At 37.2% G+C, this 21,225-nt stretch overlaps 1 protein-coding gene across 1 annotated transcript in view; it reads right to left on the bottom strand.

The window, feature by feature from the left end:
• npdc1a (neural proliferation, differentiation and control, 1a) overlaps positions 1-21,225 on the bottom strand; it is a 60,289-nt gene that overhangs the window by 37,407 nt on the left and 1,657 nt on the right. The window contains exon 2 of the mRNA XM_062057455.1: positions 249-398. Within this exon, the coding sequence (XP_061913439.1) occupies positions 249-398 (150 nt within the window). The remainder of the gene's footprint in view (positions 1-248; positions 399-21,225) is intronic.

Raw genomic sequence — 21,225 nt, 5'->3', positions numbered from 1 at the left:
TACTAACACAGACACTCGTAAACGTGTTAGCATATTAGCTAGTACTAACGACGCCTACCTTGATTACATTACGATAGCACGTACAAATATGCATGAAAACACTCCTAAAGACATCACACATGGGACACTTTAGTCAGTAAGAATTGTTTTAGTTATATTGTAAAACTTACAAACGTTGCTCTGAGCCCAAAAAAGCGTTTTTCTTATTAAATGTAGAACTGGACGGTGTTGTTATACAATCCTCCTACCATTTTGCTCGTGTCTCTTCCTGATCACGCAGCGTCCCACCTCGTTCTCCACCAGCGGGTGCAGGCAGGGCCCGCAGCTGCCGGAGCCAGGCTGGCACAGCTCCCGTCCCATCTTGGCACAGTCGATGTGGCGAGGACATGCTCTGCCAGCTGCGGGGGAACACAGTCACGCTCCGGTTAGCAAGTCTGCTTTTTTTCTTCATAGGCAAGCTTTGGTCAGAGGAATTATAATAACTAGAACATTCCCACAGAAATGTTGATTGGCCTGCTCTTTGTGCTGTGAACCTCTTGATTAAAGCTAAAAAGCTAGCATAAAACGTTAGCATGCTAACATTGGCATGTTATTACGGAAACATAATAATGAAAACAGTTAGCATACTTGCAAGATGGCGAGAAGTATCAAAATCCACAATAAAATGAGCAAAAAGGCTAACATAAAATGGTAGAATGCTAACGTTAGCATGCTAACATTAGCATGTTATTACGGAAACAGTTAGCATACTTGCAAGATGGCGAGAAGTATCAAAATCCACAAGTTTTAGGTCAAAACGAATAAAATAAGCAAAAATGCTAGCATAAAATGGTAGAATGCTAACGCTAACATTGGCATGTTAATACGGAATCATAATAATGCAAACAGTTAGCATACTTGCAAGACGGCGAGAAGTATCAAAATCCACAAGTTTTAGGTCAAAACTAATAAAATTAGCAAAAATGCTGGCATAAAATGGTAGAATGCTAACGCTAACATTGGCATGTTATTACGGAAACATAATAATGGAAACAGTTAGTATACTTGCAAGATGGCGAGAAGTATCAAAATCCACAAGTTTTAGGTCAAAACTAATAAAATGAGCAGAAATGCTGGCATAAAATGGTAGAATGCTAACGCTAGCATGATAACAGTAGAAGTTGGTGTACTTTTAAGATGGCGCCAAGCATCAAAATCCATGATTTTTATGTTCAAACAAACAAAATTAGCAAAAATCCTGGCATAAAACGTTAGCATGCTAACATTGGCATGTTTTAATGGAAACAGTTAGCATACTTGCAAGATGGTGAGAAGTATCAAAATCCACAAGTTTTAGGTCAAAACTAAAAAAATGTGTGAAAATGCTAGCATAAAATGGTAGAATGCTAACATTATCATGATAACACAGGAGAAGTTGGCATACTTCTAAGATGGCGGCAAATAATGAAAAGCCATGATTTTTAGGTTTAAAAAAAAGAAAATGAGCAAAACGCCGAGCATAGAATGCTAGCATGCTAACGTTAGCATGCTAATATAGAAGAAGTTAACATACTTCTAAGATGGTGCGAGGTATCAAAATCCATGATTTTTAGGGTATATGCAAACAAACAAAAAAATTAGCTGAAATGCTAGCATAAAACTTTAGCATGATAACATGGAAAAGATGGCGCAAAGCCATCAAAAGCCATGAATTGGAGGGGTAAACACATGAAAGTAGCAACAATGCTGGCATTAAACGAGTATATATAAACAGATAAGATGGTAGACCTGTCAGCGATCCTGTTCTGTCTCCCTGTAATGTTTGATCCTGTTCTGTCTCCCTGTATTGTTTGATCCGGTTCTGTCTCCCTGTGATGTTTGATCCTGTTCTGTCTCCCTGTGATGTTTGATCCTGGTCTGTCTCCCTGTGATGTTTGATCCGGTTCTGTCTCCCTGTGATGTTTGATCCGGTGCTGTCTCCCTGTGATGTTTGATCCGGTTCTGTCTCCCTGTGATGTTTGATCCTGTTCTGTCTCCCTGTAATGTTTGATCCTGTTCTGTCTCCCTGTAATGTTTGATCCTGTTCTGTCTCCCTGTAATGTTTAATCCTGTTCCGTCTCCCTGCAATGTTTGATCCTGTTCTGTCTCCCTGCAATGTTTGATCCTGTTCTGTCTCCCTGTAATGTTTAATCCTGTTCCGTCTCCCTGCAATGTTTGATCCTGTTCTGTCTCCCTGCAATGTTTGATCCTGTTCTGTCTCCCTGCAATGTTTGATCCTGTTCTGTCTCCCTGTAATGTTTGTCTGATCTTGAATGGTATTGTGCTGAAAATGTTAATTTCCCCTCAGGGATTAATAAAGTATTTTTGATTCTGATTCTGTCTCCCTGTGATGTTTGATCCTGTTCTGTCTCCCTGTAATGTTTGATCCTGTTCTGTCTCCCTGTAATGTTTGATCCTGTTCTGTCTCCCTGTATTGTTTGATCCGGTTCTGTCTCCCTGTGATGTTTGATCCTGTTCTGTCTCCCTGTAATGTTTGATCCTGTTCTGTCTCCCTGTCATGTTTGATCCTGTTCTGTCTCCCTGTAATGTTTGATCCTGTTCTGTCTCCCTGTAATGTTTAATCCTGTTCCGTCTCCCTGCAATGTTTGATCCTGTTCTGTCTCCCTGCAATGTTTGATCCTGTTCTGTCTCCCTGCAATGTTTGATCCTGTTCTGTCTCCCTGTAATGTTTGTCTGATCTTGAATGGTATTGTGCTGAAAATGTTAATTTCCCCTCAGGGATTAATAAAGTATTTTTGATTGTGATTCAGATAACAGATGTTGTGAAGAAGTGGGTCAGGGATTAGGACCCCTGATCTACAGATTAAGGCCCAGAAAAGGGACAGGAGAGAGAGAGAAGTCATATGAATATGGTGTAAATCTGGTTCTCCTACATTAGGATTTCATATTGCTGCATATTTGTTCTTTTCCGCATATTAGTGGTGTGACAAGATGTGGAGGAGCAGCGGCTTTACTTTGAGCTCCTCCCGGATGACAGAGCTTCTCACCCTATCTCTAAGGGAGAGCCCCGCCACCCGGCGGAGGAAACGCATTTCGGCCGCTTGTACCCGTGATCTTGTCCTTTCGATCATAACCCAAAACTCATGACCATAGGTGAGGATGGGAACGTAAATCGACCGGTAAATTGAAAGCTTTGCCTTCCAGCTCAGCTCCTTCTTCACCACAACGGGGATCGAAACAGCATCCGCATTATTGAAGACGCCGCACCGATCCTTCTGTCGATCTCACGATCCACCCTTCCCTCACTCGTGAACAAGACTCCGAGGTACTTGAACTCCTCCACTTGGGGCAAGATCTCCTCCCCAACCCGGAGATGGCACGCCACCCTTTTCCGGGCAAGAACCATGGACTCGGACTTGGAGGTGCGGATTCTCATCCCAGTCGCTTCACACTCGGCTGCGAACCGATCCAGCGCGAGCTAAAGATCCTGGCCAGATGAAGCCATCAGGACCACATCATCTGCAAAAAGCAGAGACCTAATCCTGCAGCCACCAAACTGGATCCCCTCAACGCCCTGACTGCGCCTAAAAACAATCGGTGACAAAGGGCAGCCTTGGCGGAGTCCAACCCTTACTGGAAACGGCTCCGACTTACTGCCGGCAATGCGGACCAAGCTCTGACACTGATCATACAGGGAGCGGACTGCCCCACTCAGACAGTCCGATACACCATACTCTCTGAGCACTCCCCACAAGACTTCCCAAGGGACACGGTCGAATGCCTTCTCCAAGTCCACGAAGCACATGTAGACTGGTTGGGCAAACTCCCATGCACCCTCAAGGACCCTGCCGCCGAGAGTATTGAGCCTGTCCACAGTTCCACGACCAGGACGAAAACCACACTGTTCTTCCTGAATCCGAAGTTCGACTATCCGGCGTAGCCTTCTCTCCAGTACACCTGAATAGACCTTACCCGGAAGGCTGAGGAGTGTGATCCCACGATAGTTGGAACAGACCCTCCGGTTCCCCTTCTTAAAGAAAGGAACCACCACCCCGATCTGTCAATCCAGAGGTACCGCCCCTGAGGTCCAACCAAGACAGCCCCACAGCATCCAGAGCCTTAAGGAACTGCGGGCGGATCTCATCCACCCCCGGGGCCTTGCCACTGAGGAGCTTGTCAACTACCTCGGCAACCTCAGCCCCAGGAATAGGAGAGGCCACAACAGATTCCCCAGGAACTGCTTCCCCTTCCTGAGGCCTCCGGAAGTCGTTTTCCATGGCTTCCCCCAAACTCCTCCCATGTCCGAGTTTTTGCCTTCATGACCAGTAGTGTTGAGTTAATGTTCATTATGACCAGGAGTGTTGAGTTAATGTTCTTTATGACCAGGAGTGTTGAGTTAATGTTCATTATGACCAGGAGTGTTGAGTTAATGTTCATTATGACCAGGAGTGTTGAGTTAATGTTCTTTATGACCAGGAGTGTTGAGTTAATGTTCATTATGACCAGGAGTGTTGAGTTAATGTTCATTATGACCAGGAGTGTTGAGTTAATGTTCATTATGACCAGGAGTGTTGATTTAATGTTCATTATGACCAGGAGTGTTGAGTTAATGTTCATTATGACCAGGAGTGTTGAGTTAATGTTCATTATGACCAGGAGCGTTGAGTTAATGTTCATTATGACCAGGAGTGTTGAGTTCATGTTTTTTATGACCAGGAGTGTTTAGTTAATGTTCATTATGACCAGGAGTGTTGAGTTAATGTTCATTATGACCAGGAGTGTTGAGTTAATGTTCATTATGACCAGGAGTGTTGAGTTAATGTTCTTTATGACCAGGAGTGTTTAGTTAATGTTCATTATGACCAGGAGTGTTGAGTTAATGTTCATTATGACCAGGAGTGTTGAGTTAATGTTCATTATGACCAGGAGTGTTGAGTTAATGTTCATTATGACCAGGAGTGTTGAGTTCATGTTCATTATGACCAGGAGTGTTGAGTTAATGTTCATTATGACCAGGAGTGTTGAGTTAATGTTCATTATGACCAGGAGTGTTGAGTTAATGTTCATTATGACCAGGAGTGTTGAGTTAATGTTCTTTATGACCAGGAGTGTTTAGTTAATGTTCATTATGACCAGGAGTGTTGAGTTAATGTTCATTATGACCATGAGTGTTGAGTTAATGTTCATTATGACCAGGAGTGTTGAGTTAATGTTCATTATGACCAGGAGTGTTGAGTTAATGTTCATTATGACCAGGAGTGTTGAGTTAATGTTCATTATGACCAGGAGTGTTGAGTTAATGTTCATTATGACCAGGAGTGTTGAGTTAATGTTCATTATGACCAGGAGTGTTGAGTTAATGTTCTTTATGACCAGGAGTGTTGAGTTAATGTTCATTATGACCAGGAGTGTTGAGTTAATGTTCATTATGACCAGGAGTGTTGAGTTAATGTTCATTATGACCAGGAGTGTTGAGTTAATGTTCATTATGACCAGGAGTGTTGAGTTAATGTTCATTATGACCAGGAGTGTTGAGTTAATGTTCTTTATGACCAGGAGTGTTGAGTTAATGTTCATTATGACCAGGAGTGTTGAGTTAATGTTCATTATGACCAGGAGTGTTGAGTTAATGTTCATTATGACCAGGAGTGTTGAGTTAATGTTCATTATGACCAGGAGTGTTGAGTTAATGTTCATTATGACCAGGAGTGTTGAGTTAATGTTCATTATGACCAGGAGTGTTGAGTTAATGTTCATTATGACCAGGAGTGTTTAGTTAATGTTCATTATGACCAGGAGTGTTGAGTTAATGTTCATTATGACCAGGAGTGTTGAGTTAATGTTCATTATGACCAGGAGTGTTGAGTTAATGTTCATTATGACCAGGAGTGTTGAGTTAATGTTCATTATGACCAGGAGTGTTGAGTTAATGTTCATTATGACCAGGAGTGTTGAGTTAATGTTCATTATGACCAGGAATGTTGAGTTAATGTTCTTTATGACCAGGAGTGTTTAGTTAATGTTCATTATGACCAGGAGTGTTGATTTAATGTTCTTTATGACCAGGAGTGTTGAGTTAATGTTCATTATGACCAGGAGTGTTGAGTTAATGTTCATTATGACCAGGAGTGTTGAGTTAATGTTTTTTATGACCAGGAGTGTTGAGTTAATGTTCATTATGACCAGGAGTGTTGAGTTAATGTTCATTATGACCAGGAGTGTTGAGTTAATGTTCATTATGACCAGGAGTGTTGAGTTAATGTTCATTATGACCAGGAGTGTTGAGTTAATGTTCATTATGACCAGGAGTGTTGAGTTAATGTTCTTTATGACCAGGAGTGTTGAGTTAATGTTCATTATGACCAGGAGTGTTGAGTTAATGTTCATTATGACCAGGAGTGTTGAGTTAATGTTCTTTATGACCAGGAGTGTTGAGTTAATGTTCATTATGACCAGGAGTGTTGAGTTAATGTTCATTATGACCAGGAGTGTTGAGTTAATGTTCATTATGACCAGGAGTGTTTAGTTAATGTTCATTATGACCAGGAGTGTTGAGTTAATGTTCATTATGACCAGGAGTGTTGAGTTAATGTTCATTATGACCAGGAGTGTTGAATTAATGTTCTTTATGACAAGGAGTGTTGAGTTAATGTTCATTATGACCAGGAGTGTTGAGTTAATGTTCTTTATGACCAGGAGTGTTTAGTTAATGTTCATTATGACCAGGAGTGTTGAGTTAATGTTCATTATGACCAGGAGTGTTGAGTTAATGTTCATTATGACCAGGAGTGTTGAGTTAATGTTCATTATGACCAGGAGTGTTGAGTTAATGTTCATTATGACCAGCAGTGTTGAGTTAATGTTCATTATGACAAGGAGTGTTTAGTTAATGTTCATTATGACCAGGAGTGTTGAGTTAATGTTCATTATGACCAGGAGTGTTGAGTTAATGTTCATTATGACCAGGAGTGTTGAGTTAATGTTCATTATGACCAGGAGTGTTTAGTTAATGTTCATTATGACCAGGAGTGTTGAGTTAATGTTCATTATGACCAGGAGTGTTGAGTTAATGTTCATTATGACCAGGAGTGTTGAATTAATGTTCTTTATGACAAGGAGTGTTGAGTTAATGTTCATTATGACCAGGAGTGTTGAGTTAATGTTCTTTATGACCAGGAGTGTTTAGTTAATGTTCATTATGACCAGGAGTGTTGAGTTAATGTTCATTATGACCAGGAGTGTTTAGTTAATGTTCATTATGACCAGGAGTGTTGAGTTAATGTTCATTATGACCAGGAGTGTTGAGTTAATGTTCATTATGACCAGGAGTGTTGAGTTAATGTTCATTATGACCAGGAGTGTTGCGTTAATGTTCTTTATGACCAGGAGTGTTGAGTTAATGTTCATTATGACCAGGAGTGTTGAGTTAATGTTCATTATGACCAGGAGTGTTGAGTTAATGTTCATTATGACCAGGAGTGTTGCGTTAATGTTCTTTATGACCAGGAGTGTTGAGTTAATGTTCATTATGACCAGGAGTGTTGAGTTAATGTTCATTATGACCAGGAGTGTTGAGTTAATGTTCATTATGACCAGGAGTGTTGAGTTAATGTTCATTATGACCAGGAGTGTTGAGTTAATGTTCAGACACACCTGTTAACAGCGCTCACTTGCTGAGCACGCCACTAATTATGTTGTGGTCACAGCAAAATAGACCAGGTGTTTTAGTTTGTCGTATGAAGACGCCGATGATGACCCACAATGCACCTGGAGGGCGTGTTCGCATGTCAAACAAGTTTTACTGCCAGGGGAACTTTTCATCATCTGGATATATATATATATATATATATATATATATATATATATATATATATATATATATATATATATATATATATATATATATATATATATATATATATATATATAAGGAGGCAACATCACTATAATAACTATAATCGTTTATTTTTCCAAACACGCACTCTGCTCTCATGAAACATCTCTCAGCTGTATAGGCCAAAATGTTAAAGTTGTTTTTAGGTAACACATTAATTACTTTGCAGGGTAATTAATTACGTTTATTTAAGTGTAATTGCATGAGTAACAACTACTTTTTCGGTAAAGTACCGAGTAACTATAATCGTCTATTTTTCCAAACACGCACTCTGCTCTCATGAAACGTCTCTCAGCTGCATACGCCACATTTTTAAAGTTGTTTTTAAGTAACACATTAATTACTTTGCAGGATAATTAATTACGTTTCTTAAAGTGTCATTTCGTGAGTAACTCAACTATAGTAACTATAATCCAGTCTAGTGTGTCGGGCAGCATGAGAGGCAGCGACAGACAGGAAATAAGACGTGCCGTCCATTGTGTTGACTTCCTGGAGCTGCGATGGCATCCAAGAAGTGGCGTGCTAATCACGAGGAGGACAGATCACTCGATTTCATTCCTGCCATCTTATTTTCATAACACCTTTGTGTACTGCACTGTCGGGGCGCCACTGAAGAAGATACATTTGAAAATAAACATCAATTAGTCATGCAGCCGCCATGAGCAATAATCAACTGCCATTCTGCCTGAACGGGCTGCGGGTGGAAGAAAAATCTAATGATTGTTTTCTGTTTTCAATGTGATCAAGCTAGTGTTGATATCAGGAGGGTGACAGGGTGGAGCTACTGAGGTTCCTGCCTAAACGGGTTGCAGGTGGGAGAAAAATTTAAACTATACCTGCGTGTATCACATCTGATACACACAGTCCTGCATAGTTTTTACTTGTGTGTGATACAATGTGCGATACAGGCAGTCCTGCAGCGTGTTTACTTGTGTGTGATACCATGTGCGATACAAGCAGTCCTGCATAGTGTTTACTTGTGTGTGATATCATGTGCGATACAAGCAGTCCTGCAACGTGTTTACTTGTGTGTGTGATATCACATGCGATACAAGCAGTCCTGCAGCGTGTTTACTTGTGTGTGATATCATGTGCGATACAATCAGTCATGCAGTGTTTACTTCTGTGTGATATCACGTGTGATACAAGCAGTCCTGCAGAGTGTTTACTTGTGTGTGATATCATGTGTGATACAAGCAGTCCTGCAGAGTGTTTACTTGTGTGTGATATCATGTGTGATACAAGCAGTCCTGCATAGTGTTTACTTGTGTGTGATACCATGTGCGATACAAACAGTCCTGCAGCGTGTTTACTTGTGTGTGATATCAGGTGTGATACACGCAGTCCTGCAGAGTGTTAACTTGTGTGTGATACAAGCAGTCCTGCAGCGTGTTTACTTGTGTGATATCATGTGTGATACAAGCAGTCCTGCATAGTGTTTACTTGTGTGTGATACCATGTGCGATACAAACAGTCCTGCAGCGTGTTTACTTGTGTGTGATATCAGGTGTGATACACGCAGTCCTGCAGAGTGTTAACTTGTGTGTGATATTATGTGTGATACAAGCAGTCCTGCAGCGTGTTTACTTGTGTGATATCATGTGTGATACAAGCAGTGTGTTTACTTGTGTGTGATATCATGTGCAATATAATCAGTGTTTACTTGTGTGTGATATCATGTGCGATACAAGCAGTGTGTTTACTTGTGTATGATATCATGTGCGATATAATCAGAGTGTTTACTTGTGTGTGATATCATGTGCGACATAATCAGTGGTTACTTGTGTGTGATACAATCAGAGTGTTTACTTGTGTGTGATATTATGTGCGATATAATCAGAGTGTTTACTTGTGTGTAATATCATGTGTGATATAATCAGTGTTTACTTGGGTGTGATAATATGTGCGATTTAATCAGAGTGTTTACTTGTGTGTGATATCATGTGTGATACAAGCAGAGTGTTTACTTGTGTGTGATATCATGTGCGATACAAGCAGAGTGTTTACTTGACAGACAGTTAACATGTAAATGTCTTCCAATAAACACACATTTTCTTCTATTTCACTAAAGTCATCTACAAAAGGTAAACATGCTAGGCTACAGGCTACTAGGAGCTAGCAGCTACACAACAGCTAAGCACACAATAGCACACAAGCTAGGAATAGGTAATAATCATTGCACAATAAAAGGTGACATGTATCAATATAAACAAGTATCAAATAATTATAGTTACATATTACTTACACATACAAAGTCTCCGAGGCACAAGCGTATCAGAAAGTATCCGGTAACAAACGTGTCCGCATCATTTAACGTCATGAATGATTACATTTAAAAACAACTAGCACTCCACTTCAACTTAAAGACAGTTAGTGTTTCTCATGACTATCATTGATCAAACCTTTTCTAACGTTCATTAAATAATACAAGTGTGTACGATTCCGGCTGGTATCGTATCAGATGACATATCGTTATCGGCCAATAACAAATAAGTCTACCTAAAAAATAAAAAAAATGTGGACTTTTGATTTTCTTAACTTGTCACCAAACAAAGAGTTTTAAAAGTGATCAACCTGAGAGTCTTTAACCACCCACTGGAAAATGTTAGTCTCTCTCTCTCTTTTGCTCACTCTCTCTCTCCCCCCTCGCCATGACAGAATGTGTCACCTTAGCGGAAAGAGTGCCTTATCGGCGTGTTGCCGCTGACGCTGCACAGGCGCTGCGTTCCCACGCCGGCCCGTGTGGCGAGCTCGTGGTTCCGACTCGGTCTTGTGGAAAAGGGGGCGTCACTTTCCACTTGCTGGTCATGTGAGCGTGGCGTCGGCTGGCCGCCTCTCACGACTGCGAGTAATCGCTCCACTTGTGGTGTTTGTGACATATTTAGTAGAAATAGAAGTACTAGTTCACCTTGTGGTGTTTGTGACATATTTAGTAGAAATAGAAGTACTAGTTCACCTTGTGGTGTTTGTGACATATTTAGTAGAAATAGAAGCGCAAGAAAGAGATCAAAGACATGTCACAGGTGAACATTCTCTGATGTTTGAAGAGTCAGCAAAGAAGAAAAATGTTGCAGGCCAGAAATATCCACTTTCATATCAGAGCACTGAACATTGTGATGGTTCACAGGAGATGAGAGTCATGACTCATCATTCAGTTTGATTCATTTTGATTCCTAATCATGACTCACCATTCAGTTTGATTCATTTTAATTCCTAATGACTCACCAATCATTTTTGATTCAGTTCGATTCATTTTGATTCCTAATCATGACTCACGATTCAGTTTGATTCATTTCAATTCTTAATGACTCACCAATCATTTTTGATACAGTTTGATTCAGTTCGATTCATTTTGATTCCTAATCATGACTCACCATTCAGTTTGATTCATTTTAATTCCTAATGACTCACCAATCATTTTTGATTCAGTTCGATTCATTTTGATTCCTAATCATGACTCACCATTCAGTGTGATTCATTTTCATTCTTAATGACTCACCAATCATTTTTTATTCTGTTCGATTCATTTTGATTCCTAATCATGACTCACCATTCAGTTTGATTCGGTTTGATTCATCATTCAGTTTGATTCCTAATCATGACTCACCAATCATTTTTGATTCAGTTTGATTCCTAAGCATGACTCACCATTCAGTTTGATTCATTTTGATTCCTAATCATGACTCACCATTCATTTTGATTCATTTTGATTCCTAATAATGACTCACCATTCAGCTTGATTCATTTTAATTCATTTTGATTTCTAATCATGACTCACCATTCAGTTTGATTCATTTTCATTCCTAATGACTCACTAATCATTTTTGATTAATTTTGATTCCTAACCATGACTCACCATTTAGTTTGATTCATTTTGATTCCTAATCATGACTCACCATTCAGTTTGATTCATTTTAATTCATTTTGATTCCTAACCATGACTCACCATTTAGTTTGATTCATTTTAATTCATTTTGATTCCTAATCATGACTCACCATTCAGTTTGATTCCTAACCATGACTCACCATTCAGTTTGATTCATTTTAATTAATTTTGATTCCTAATCATGACTCACCATTCAGTTTGATTCCTAACCATGACTCACCATTTAGTTTGATTCATTTGAATTCATTTTGATTCCTAATCATGACTCACCATTCAGTTTGATTCATTTTAATTCATTTTGATTCCTAACCATGACTCACCATTTAGTTTGATTCATTTTGATTCCTAATCATGACTCACCATTCAGTTTGATTCATTTTAATTCATTTTGATTCCTAACCATGACTCACCATTTAGTTTGATTCATTTTAATTCATTTTGATTCCTAATCATGACTCACCATTCAGTTTGATTCCTAACGATGACTCACCATTCAGTTTGATTCATTTTAATTCATTTAGATTCCTAACCATGTCTCAGCAATCCTGTTGATTCGTAATCTTGTGGTGACGATTCACTTCTATTTGAGTCCCATTCTTTGGGTGAGGGTGCGATTCTAATTGATTATAATCAGTTGAACCCTAATACTGTAGTGTACTATATGATACTGTGGTGTACTACACTATAATGTAGTGTACTATATTATACTGTAGTGTAGTACACTATAATGTAGTGTACTATATTATACTGTAGTGTAGTACACTATAATATAGTGTACTATATTACACTGTGGTGTACTACACTATAATGTAGTGTACTATATTATACTGTGGTGTACTACACTATAATGTAGTGTACTATATTATACTGTGGTGTACTACACTATAATGTAGTGTACTATATTATACTGTGGTGTACTATATTATACTGTAGAGTAGTACACTATAATGTAGTGTCCTATATTATACTGTAGTGTACTATATTATACTGTAGTGCAGTACACTATGCTGCAGTGTAGTACACTATACTGTAGTGTACTATATTATACTGTAGTGTACTATACTATACTGTAGTGTACTAAATTATACTGTAGTGTAGTACACTATACTGTAGTGTACTATACTATACCGCAGTGTAGTACACTATACTGTAGTGTACTATACTATATTGTAGTGTACTAAATTATCCTGTAGTGTAGTACACTATACTGTAGTGTACTCTATCATACTGTAGTGTACTATATTATACTGTAGTGTCCTATACTATGCTGTAGTATAGTACACTATACTGCACTGTACAATATTATACTGCAGTGTACTATATTATATTGTAGTTTAGTACACTATACTGTAGTGTAGTACACTATACTGTAGTGTACTATATTATACTGTAGTATACTATACTACACTGTAGTGTACTAAATTATACTGTAGTGTAGTACACTATACTGCAGGGTACTATACTATATTGTACTGTACTAAATTATACTGTAGTGTAGTACACTATACTGTAGTGTACTCTGTCATACTGTAGTATACTATATTATACTGTAGTGTCCTATACTATACTGTAGTATAGTACACTAAGTGGTAGTGTACTATATTGTACTGCAGTGTACTATATTATATTGTAGTTTAGTACACTATACTGTAGTGTACTATATTATACTGTAGTGTAGTACACTATACTGTAGTGTACTATACTTTACTGTAGTGTACTATATTACACTGTGGTATAGTGTACTACACCACAGTGTAATCTAGTACACTACTACTATATGTGCTATACTATACTGTAGTGTACTATATTATACTGTAGTGTAGTACACTATACTGTAATATTATGTCATGTAATATGTCATGTAATATTACGTCTTAATATTACGTCATGTATTATTATGTCATGTAATATTGCGTCATGTAATGTCATGTAATATTACGTCATGTAATATTATGTCATGTAATATTGCGTCATGTAATATTACGTCAGGTAATATGTCATCTAAATATACGTAATTTAATATGACGTCGTTTAATATTACGTCATTTAGTATTATGTCATGTAATATTACATCATGTAATATTATGTCATGTAATATGTCATTTAATACTACGTATTTTAATTCTATGTCTTTTAGTATTACGTCTTTTAATATTACGTCATGTAATATGTCCTTATTATTACGTCTTTTAATATTACGTCATGTAATATTACATAATGTAATATTACCTCATTTAATATTACGTATTTTAATATTATGTAATGTAATATTACGTCATTTAATATGATGCTATTAATGTAGATGTAATGAAGCATTTATGAATGGATGATTATGCTGACAGTAGAAATGATGACTGGGTTATTTTTCATAAACTCCATAAGCAGAGAAGAAGTGACAACATGACTCATTCTCAAATGTGTAAAAACTTGACTCACTTTTTTTTTTTTTTTTTTACAAATCTAACCATAATGTTTTCATAAACGTTCTGTCATATAGAGGATCTTTGACGGGCATTTTTGCTGTAGCTTCTTTAGGAGTGATTCTGTCGTATAAAGGATCTTTGAAAGGGGTTTAGGGTAGGTCCTTAATAACAGCAGAGTGCTCTTGTCGTATAGAGGATCTTTGTCGAGTGTGTTGCTCGAAGTTATTTATGTGCGTTTCTGTCATTTACAGGATCTTTGACCTGTCTTTTTCTGGTTGAGCCTTAAAAAGAGCAGATCTTTGACCAACATGTTTGCGATAGGTTTTGAAAAACAGCAGAGTACTCCTGTCATATGGAGGATCTTTGGCTAGTGTTTTTGTAGTAAGTTCTTTAAAAACAGTAGCACACTCCTGTCAGAGAGAGGATCTTTGACAAAAAGATCTTTGATTAGTGTTTTGGGGTAGGCCCTTAAAAACAGCATTATGCTTCTGTCATGTAGAGGATCTTTGACAAATGTTTATTTGGTCCAGGCTTTTAAAAACAGCAGACCAAAGTTTCTGCAGTAGGATCTTTAAAAACAGCAGTGCACTCCTGTCAGATAGAGGATCTTTGACTAGTGTGTTTGTGTTAGGTTCCTAGAAACAGTTGAGCGCTCTTGTCATAGAGGATCTTTGACCAATGTCTTTGTAGCAGGTTCTTTAAAAATAGTAGCACAGTCCTGTCAGATAGAGGATCTTTGACTCGTGTTTATTTGCTGTAAGTCTGTAAAAACCACAGTCTACACCTGTCACAGAGGATCTTTGACTCGTGTTTATTTGCTGTAAGTCTGTAAAAACCACAGTCTACACCTGTCACAGAGGATCTTTGACTCGTGTTTATTTGCTGTAAGTCTGTAAAAACCACAGTGTACACCTGTCATAGAGGATCTTTGACTCGTGTTTATTTGCTGTAAGTCTGTAAAAACCACAGTCTACACCTGTCATAGAGGATCTTTGACTCGTGTTTATTTGCTGTAAGTCTGTAAAAACCACAGTCTACACCTGTCACAGAGGATCTTTGACTCGTGTTTATTTGCTGTAAGTCTGTAAAAACCACAGTGTACACCTGTCATAGAGGATCTTTGACTCGTGTTTATTTGCTGTAAGTCTGTAAAAACCACAGTCTACACCTGTCACAGAGGATCTTTGACCAATGTGTTTTGCACTAGGTTTTTTAAAAACAGTGGAGCACTCCTGTCATTTAGAGGATCTTTGATTAGTGTTTGTTTGCGGTAGGTTCTTTAAAAAACAACAACACACTCATTTTAGAGAGAGGATCTTTGACAAGCCTTTTTGCTCTAAGTTCTTTATGAATGCTTCTGAAAAAAAGAAAATCTTTGACTAGTGTTTCAGGGTAGGTCCTTAAAAACAGAAGAATGCTCCTGTCATATAGAGGATCTTTGATTTGTGTTTATTAGCTGTAGGTCCTTAGGAATGCTTCTGTCACAGAGAAGATCTTTGACCTGTCCTTTTGTAGTTGATCCTCAGAAACAGCAGATCCTTGACCAACATTGTTGTTTTTAGTAATACATTTTTTTTTTTTTTTTTTTGTCATAAAGAAATAAAATACAATTATGTGTGCTTACGGACTGTATCCCTGCAGACTGAATTGATTTATATTGATATATAATGTATATATTGTGTTTTTTATGTTGATTTAATTTAAAAAAATAAAAAACTTTTATTTAATTTTTTTTTAAATTGTATTTCTTGTGTAGCCGCGGCCCGGTACCAATCGGTCCACGGACCGGTACCGGGCCGCGGCCCGGTGGTTGGGGACCACTGATATAGAGGATCTTTGACTTGTCTTTTTGTAGTCGATCCTCAAAAATAGCAAAAGCACTTCTGTCATATAGACAATCTTTAGAATTGTCTTTTTGTAGTTGATCCTCAAAAATAGCAAAAGCACTTCTGTCATATAGACAATCTTTAGAATTGTCTTTTTGTAGTCGATCCTCAAAAATAGCAAAAGCACTTCTGTCATATAGACAATCTTTAGAATTGTCTTTTTGTAGTCGATCCTCAAAAATAGCAAAAGCACTTCTGTCATATAGACAATCTTTATAATTGTCTTTTTGTAGTCGATCCTCAAAAATAGCAAAAGCACTTCTGTCATATAGACAATCTTTAGAATTGTCTTTTTGTAGTCGATCCTCAAAAATAGCAAAAGCACTTCTGTCATATAGACAATCTTTAGAATTGTCTTTTTGTAGTCGATCCTCAAAAATAGCAAAAGCACTTCTGTCATTTAGACAATCTTTATAATTGTCTTTTTGTAGTCGATCCTCAAAAATAGCAAAAGCACTTCTGTCATATAGACAATCTTTAGAATTGTCTTTTTGTAGTCGATCCTCAAAAATAGCAAAAGCACTTCTGTCATATAGACAATCTTTAGAATTGTCTTTTTGTAGTCGATCCTCAAAAATAGCAAAAGCACTTCTGTCATATAGACAATCTTTAGAATTGTCTTTTTGTAGTCGATCCTCAAAAATAGCAAAAGCACTTCTGTCATATAGACAATCTTTAGAATTGTCTTTTTGTAGTCGATCCTCAAAAATAGCAAAGCACTTCTGTCATATAGACAATCTTTAGAATTGTCTTTTTGTAGTTGATCCTCAAAAATAGCAAAAGCACTTCTGTCATTTAGACAATCTTTAGAATTGTCTTTTTGTAGTCGATCCTCAAAAATAGCAAAGCACTTCTGTCATATAGACAATCTTTAGAATTGTCTTTTTGTAGTTGATCCTCAAAAATAGCAAAAGCACTTCTGTCATATAGACAATCTTTAGAATTGTCTTTTTGTAGTCGATCCTCAAAAATAGCAAAAGCACTTCTGTCATGTAGACAATCTTTAGAATTGTCTTTTTGTAGTCGATCCTCAAAAATAGCAAAAGCACTTCTGTCATGTAGACAATCTTTAGAATTGTCTTTTTGTAGTCGATCCTCAAAAATAGCAAAAGCACTTCTGTCATATAGACAATCTTTAGAATTGTCTTTTTGTAGTCGATCCTCAAAAATAGCAAAGCACTTCTGTCATATAGACAATCTTTAGAATTGTCTTTTTGTAGTTGATCCTCAAAAATAGCAAAAGCACTTCTGTCATGTAGACAATCTTTAGAATTGTCTTTTTGTAGTCGATCCTCAAAAATAGCAAAAGCACTTCTGTCATATAGACAATCTTTAGAATTGTCTTTTTGTAGTCGATCCTCAAAAATAGCAAAAGCACTTCTGTCATATAGACAATCTTTAGAATTGTCTTTTTGTAGTCGATCCTCAAAAATAGCAAAGCACTTCTGTCATTTAGACAATCTTTGACTTGTCTTTTTGTAGTCAAGCCTTAAAAATAGCAAAGTACTCCTGTCCTGTAGACAATCTTTGACATGTCTTTTTGTAGTCAATCATTACAAATAGCAGTGCGCTCCTGTCACATAGAGGATCTTTGATTAGTGTGGGTTTTCTTTTGCGGTAGTAGGGGGGGGGTTAGTAAAAATGTTTTTATTTATTTATTTATTTTTTTTGTCATAAAGAAATACAATTATGTGTGCTTACGGACTGTATCCCTGCAGACTGTATTGATTTATATTGATATATAATGTATATATTGTGGTTTTTATGTTGATTTAATTTAAAGAAATAATAATAATAAAAATAAAAAAATATATATTTTTTTTATTTCTTGTGCGGCCGTGGCCCGGTACCAATCGGTCCACGGACCAGTACCGGGCCACAGCCCGGTGGTTGGGGACCACTGATATAGAGGATCTTTGACTTGTCTTTTTGTAGTCACTTCTTAAAAATAGCAGTGCGCTCCTGTCATATAGACGATCTCTGATTCGTGTGGGGGTTTTTTTGCGGTAGGTTCTTTTATAAACAATAGGCACTCCTGTCAAATAGAGGATCTTGGATTTGTGTTTATTTGCTGTAGGCCTTAAAAAAACAGTAGAGCGTTGCTATATTAAGGTAGTTTTTTTGTTGTGTACTTTTTGTAGTCATTCCTTAAAAATAACAGTGCGCTCCTGTCACACAGAGGATCTTTGAATTGACTTCAGAGGACAAATTTCACCACATCTAGTGTGTGTGTGACAATCATTGGTACTTTAATCTTAATCTTAATCTTTTGTCTGGAAGTGGATCCTAAAAAATAGCAAAGCACTCCTGTCATACGGACAAAGTTTGACTTGTCTTTTTGTAGTCAAACCTTAAAAATAGCAGTGTGCTCCTGTCACATTGACAATCTTTGATTAGTGTGTTTTTTTTGCGGTAGGGTCTTTAAAAACAATAGCGCACTACTGTCATATCGAGGATCTTTGACTTGTCTTTTTATAGTCGATCCTGAATAATAGAAAAAGCACTCCAGTCACATAGACAATCTTTGACTTGTCTTTTTTGTAGTCAATCTTTAAAAATAGCAGTGTGCTCCTGTCCAATGGAGGATCTGTGATTAGTGTGTTTTTTTTTTTGTGGTAGGTTCTTTATAAACAATCGGCACTCCTGTCAGATAGATGATCTTTGACTTGTCTTTATTTACTGTAGGTCTTAAAAAACAATAGAGCTTTGCTATGTTAAGGTAGTTTTTTTGTAGTGTACTTTTTGTAGTCGATCCTTAAAAATAGCAAAGAACTCCTGTCATGTAGACAATCTTTGACTTGTCTTTTTGTAGTCAATTCTTAAAAACAGCAGTGCGCTCCTGTCATATAGATGATATTTGATTAGTGTGGGGTTTTTTTGCGGTAGGTTCTTTTATAAACAATAGGCCCTCCTGTCAAATAGAGGATCTTTGACTTGTGTTTATTTGCTGTAGGTCTTAAAAAAAACAATAGAGCTTTGCTATATTAAGCTAGTTTTTTTGTTGTGTACTTTTTGTAGTCAAGCCTTAAAAATAGGAAATAACTCCTGTCATATAGAAAATCTTTGACTTGGCTTTTTGTAGTCAAACCTTAAAAATAACAGTGCACTCCTGTCACACAGAGGATCTTTGAATTGTCTTTTTGTAGTCGATCCTCACAAATAGCAAAACACTTCTGTCACATAGAGGATCTTGGACTTATCTTCTGGTAGTGGATCCTAAAAAATAGCTAAGCACTCCTGTCATATAGACAATCTTTGACTTGTCTTTTTGTAGTCAATTCTTAAAAATAGCAGTGCGCTCTTTGATAGGTGTGTTGTTGTTTTTTTTGCGGGAGGTTCTTTATAAACAATCGGCACTCCTGTCAGATAGATGATCTTTGACTTGTCTTTATTTACTGTAGGTCTTAAAAAACAATAGAGCTTTGCTATGTTAAGGTAGTTTTTTTGTAGTGTACTTTTTGTAGTCGATCCTTAAAAATAGCAAAGAACTCCTGTCATGTAGACAATCTTTGACTTGTCTTTTTGTAGTCAATTCTTAAAAATAGCAGTGCGCTCCTGTCATATAGATGATATTTGATTAGTGTGGTTTTTTTTTTAGGTAGGTTCTTTTATAAACAATAGGCCCTCCTGTCAAATAGAGGATCTTTGACTTGTGTTTATTTGCTGTAGGTCTTAAAAAAACAATAGAGCTTTGCTATATTAAGCTAGTTTTTTTGTTGTGTACTTTTTGTAGTCAAGCCTTAAAAATAGGAAATAACTCCTGTCATATAGACAATCTTTGACTTGGCTTTTTGTAGTCAATCCTTAAAAATAACAGTGCACTCCTGTCACACAGAGGATCTTTGAATTGTCTTTTTGTAGTCGATCCTCACAAATAGCAAAACACTTCTGTCACATAGAGGATCTTGGACTTATCTTCTGGTAGTGGATCCTAAAAAATAGCTAAGCACTCCTGTCATATAGACAATCTTTGACTTGTCTTTTTGTAGTCAATTCTTAAAAATAGCAGTGCGCTCTTTGATTGGTGTGTTGTTGTTTTTTTTGCGGGAGGTTCTTTATAAACAATCGGCACTCCTGTCAGATAGAGGATCTTTGACTTGTGTTTATTTACTGTAGGTCTTAAAAAACAATAGAGCTTTGCTATATTAAGGTAGGTTTTTTTGTAGTCGATCCTTAAAAATAGCAAAGAACTCCTGTCATGTAGACAATCTTTGACTTGTCTTTTTGTAGTCAATTCTTAAAAATAGTAGTGCGCTCCAGTCATATAGATGATATTTGATTACTGTGGGGTTTTTTTGCGGTAGGTTCTTTTATAAACAATAGGCACTCCTGTCAAATAGAGGACCTTTGATTTGTGTTTATTTGCTGTAGGTCTTAAAAAAACAATAGAGCTTTGCTATGTTAAGGTAGTTTTTATGTTGTGTACTTTTTGTAGTCAATCCTTAAAAATAGCAAACAACTCCTGTCATATAGACAATCTTTGACTTGTCTTTTTGTAGTCAAATCTTAAAAATAGCAGTGCGCTCTTTGATTGGTGTGTTGTTGTTTTTTTTGCGGGAGGTTCTTTATAAACAATCGGCACTCCTGTCAGATAGAGGATCTTTGACTTGTGTTTATTTACTGTAGGTCTTAAAAAAACAATACAGCGTTGCCTATATTAAGGTAGTTTTTTTTGTAGTGTACTTTTTGTAGTCAAGCCTTAAAAATAACAGTGCGCTCCTGTCACACAGAGGATCTTTGAATTGTCTTTTTGTAGTCGATCCTCACAAATAGCAAAAACACTTCTGTCACATAGAGGATGTTGGACTTATCTTCTGGTAGTGGATCCTAAAAAATAGCTTAGCACTCCTGTCATATAGACAATCTTTGACTTGTCTTTTTGTAGTCAAATCTTAAAAATAGCAGTGCGCTCTTTGATAGGTGTGTTGTTGGTTTTTTTTGCGGGAGGTTCTTTATAAACAATCGGCACTGCTGTCAGATAGATGATCTTTGACTTGTCTTTATTTACTGTAGGCCTTAAAAAACAATACAGCGTTGCTATATTAAGGTAGTTTTTTTTGTAGTGTACTTTTTGTAGTCAATCCTTAAATAACAGTGCGCTCCTGTCACACAGAGGATCTTTGAATTGTCTTTTTGTAGTCGATCCTCACAAATAGC

This window comes from Entelurus aequoreus, linkage group LG08 (genome assembly GCF_033978785.1).
Source record: "Entelurus aequoreus isolate RoL-2023_Sb linkage group LG08, RoL_Eaeq_v1.1, whole genome shotgun sequence".
Taxonomy (NCBI): domain Eukaryota; kingdom Metazoa; phylum Chordata; class Actinopteri; order Syngnathiformes; family Syngnathidae; genus Entelurus; species Entelurus aequoreus.
The sequence above is the reverse complement of the archived record's forward strand: the minus strand, read 5'-3'. Positions and strand labels throughout refer to the sequence as shown.